This window comes from Hermetia illucens, chromosome 3 (genome assembly GCF_905115235.1).
Source record: "Hermetia illucens chromosome 3, iHerIll2.2.curated.20191125, whole genome shotgun sequence".
Taxonomy (NCBI): domain Eukaryota; kingdom Metazoa; phylum Arthropoda; class Insecta; order Diptera; family Stratiomyidae; genus Hermetia; species Hermetia illucens.
This window is the reverse complement of record NC_051851.1, coordinates 150124733-150126637: the sequence shown is the minus strand read 5'-3', so window position 1 is coordinate 150126637 and position 1905 is coordinate 150124733. Positions and strand designations below refer to the sequence as shown.

Genomic DNA, 1905 nt, shown 5'->3' with positions numbered 1-1905 from the left:
TTCTGTAAAAAACTGAATTTATTGCTTATACTTATCCGTAGTCAAGCTTATATTACGTAAAAATCTCAATATTGATTAAATTCAAAGTTTGCATCAGAGTGTCCTTCGATCTGAGCTTTCAAGGCTTCTTCGGAGATAAACAATTTTAATTGAAACGTCTTCGGAGTAGCTTCAAGAAATTGGCGAAATGCAACTTCATTCTGAAAGATAAGCACAAATTCCCTTAAATGAAGTTTATCTTACACAAGTAGCTTCTACTTGAATAAGGAGATGATTTCGAGGTTTTTGTTAAAAGGATCTTCGGGACAAGCAGAAAGCGGACGAAGAATATAGCTAGAATGGCACCTGGCTCCTCTAAATAATTTAAGGAACAGATTCAGAGAAGATGAAAAAAAGATTATAAATATCAACTGGAATTGTTAGTAAGTTGGGGTTTGTATTTGTCTGATAGAGGCTCTAACGAGGACGAAATTTGTTTAATTTTGATTATTATGCCAAGCGCCGTAGAAAGAAAGCACAGAAGAAGTGAAGTAAGTAAAGATACATACTTATGTGGTTTATATGGTTTCCCTGCATCCTCAATTCCTGAGTGTCGATCACTGATCGATTTCCCAGATGTATCTCCTCCGCTAGAGCTATCTCGTGCTTCACCTGGTTTAGGAAGAAATAAATCTTCACTGCTTTCCGCTGGACGTTCGTTCAGGATTTGCGGCTTTTCGACGTCTGCCGTGGGTTCAATATCGAAATTGTCCATGAGAGTAAGGAGATCGCTTTCAGAAATTCCTGTAAGGAATGTTAGTCACAAGACCTGGTTATGAAGATAAAACTGTCTCACCCAGTATGGATAGTACATCGGAATTGTTAGTCACATCCCCTGCCGGCAACGCGATCAGAAATCCATTGAAATTCACGCGATAGTTCTCAGAGCCATTTTGTCGTTGATCGAAATTTAACTCCAAGTCCTGGTCGTAATCATAATAGTCGGAAAAGGAGTTTCTACTCAGTTTTCGATTAATAGGTGAAGTCAATGAAATATGGATGATGGCGAAAACGATCAATGCAAAATTAAACAATCTGTTGTTGAATTTACACATGTTGACCCGTAACAACTGAAACAAACTAAACCGCACCAAAGACAACTTCAGGACTTAGGACAATTCTACGTTCGTCGCAGCCTCCAGTCCAGCCACTTCTGCAGCCTCTTCCATTTACGGATTAGAAAGACTGCAGAAACGCATGGGATAAGATACATCTACCTTGAAATTCAAACTAGAATCTTTGTATCTGAAACTGTTAGAAGAATTTCGAGTTAGGTACAGTGCAACTACCATAGTCTAGTATAAGCTCCATTTGTGGAACGACCATATTAACTTTGGTGCTATGATGCAACAGCAATGCGCCCGATGGGGTCAATAGACGCTGGGAGAGTATGCATTCGAAAGGTTCTCCGTAAGATGGGTGAAAAGAAGCAAAGAACTAAACATATGTACATAAATCAGTCCCCGTACCTTCTGTCTTAGGTGCATGTGTGTCTTTGACGTGCTTTTCGAGTCATAGATACATAGATTTAATTTGCCATTTTCGCTTCCGGACTTTTAGGTGCATATGCAGACAAACCTGTTGGGAGGAATCTTGTCTTTAGCCTTGGTTGGAAGGGACCGCCTATTATGGATGTGCTATTAAGTAAAAACTGCGCACGGAAGCCATAAAGCGAGAATATTCAGACAAAATATTTATAGAGTTAAAATTCACTATCTTAGCAGTATCAAGTCGATAATAAAATGGCAAGAAATATCTCGCTTTGTAGAATATCTTGTAATATTCAATGAGATTGCGATATTTTGAAGGAAATTATTCTCCATAAAGTTTGGTACCGTTAGAGGAATGTCTGTGGATGGTACAAAT

At 38.6% G+C, this 1905-nt stretch overlaps 1 protein-coding gene across 1 annotated transcript; it reads right to left on the bottom strand.

Annotated features, from left to right (window-relative positions):
* Window positions 1-1296, bottom strand: LOC119651957. The gene is made up of 3 exons (XM_038055813.1): window positions 836-1296; window positions 549-783; window positions 1-200 (listed from the first exon to the last, which is right to left on the bottom strand). The coding sequence occupies exons 1-3, from the start codon at window positions 1092-1094 to the stop codon at window positions 146-148; spliced, it is 549 nt and encodes a 182-aa protein (XP_037911741.1). The 5' UTR covers window positions 1095-1296; the 3' UTR covers window positions 1-145.
* Window positions 1297-1905: the final 609 nt, after the last annotated feature.

Bases quoted from the DNA above. Each gene is read 5' to 3' on its own strand.
- LOC119651957 (XM_038055813.1), bottom strand. From the start codon at position 1,094: ATGTGTAAATTCAACAACAGATTGTTTAATTTTGCATTGATCGTTTTC. The intron at 784-835 runs GTGAGACAGTTT...CATTCCTTACAG, and splicing joins CGATGTACTATCCATACTGG to GAATTTCTGAAAGCGATCTC. The intron at 201-548 runs GTATGTATCTTT...CTTATCTTTCAG, and splicing joins AAACCATATAAACCACATAA to AATGAAGTTGCATTTCGCCA.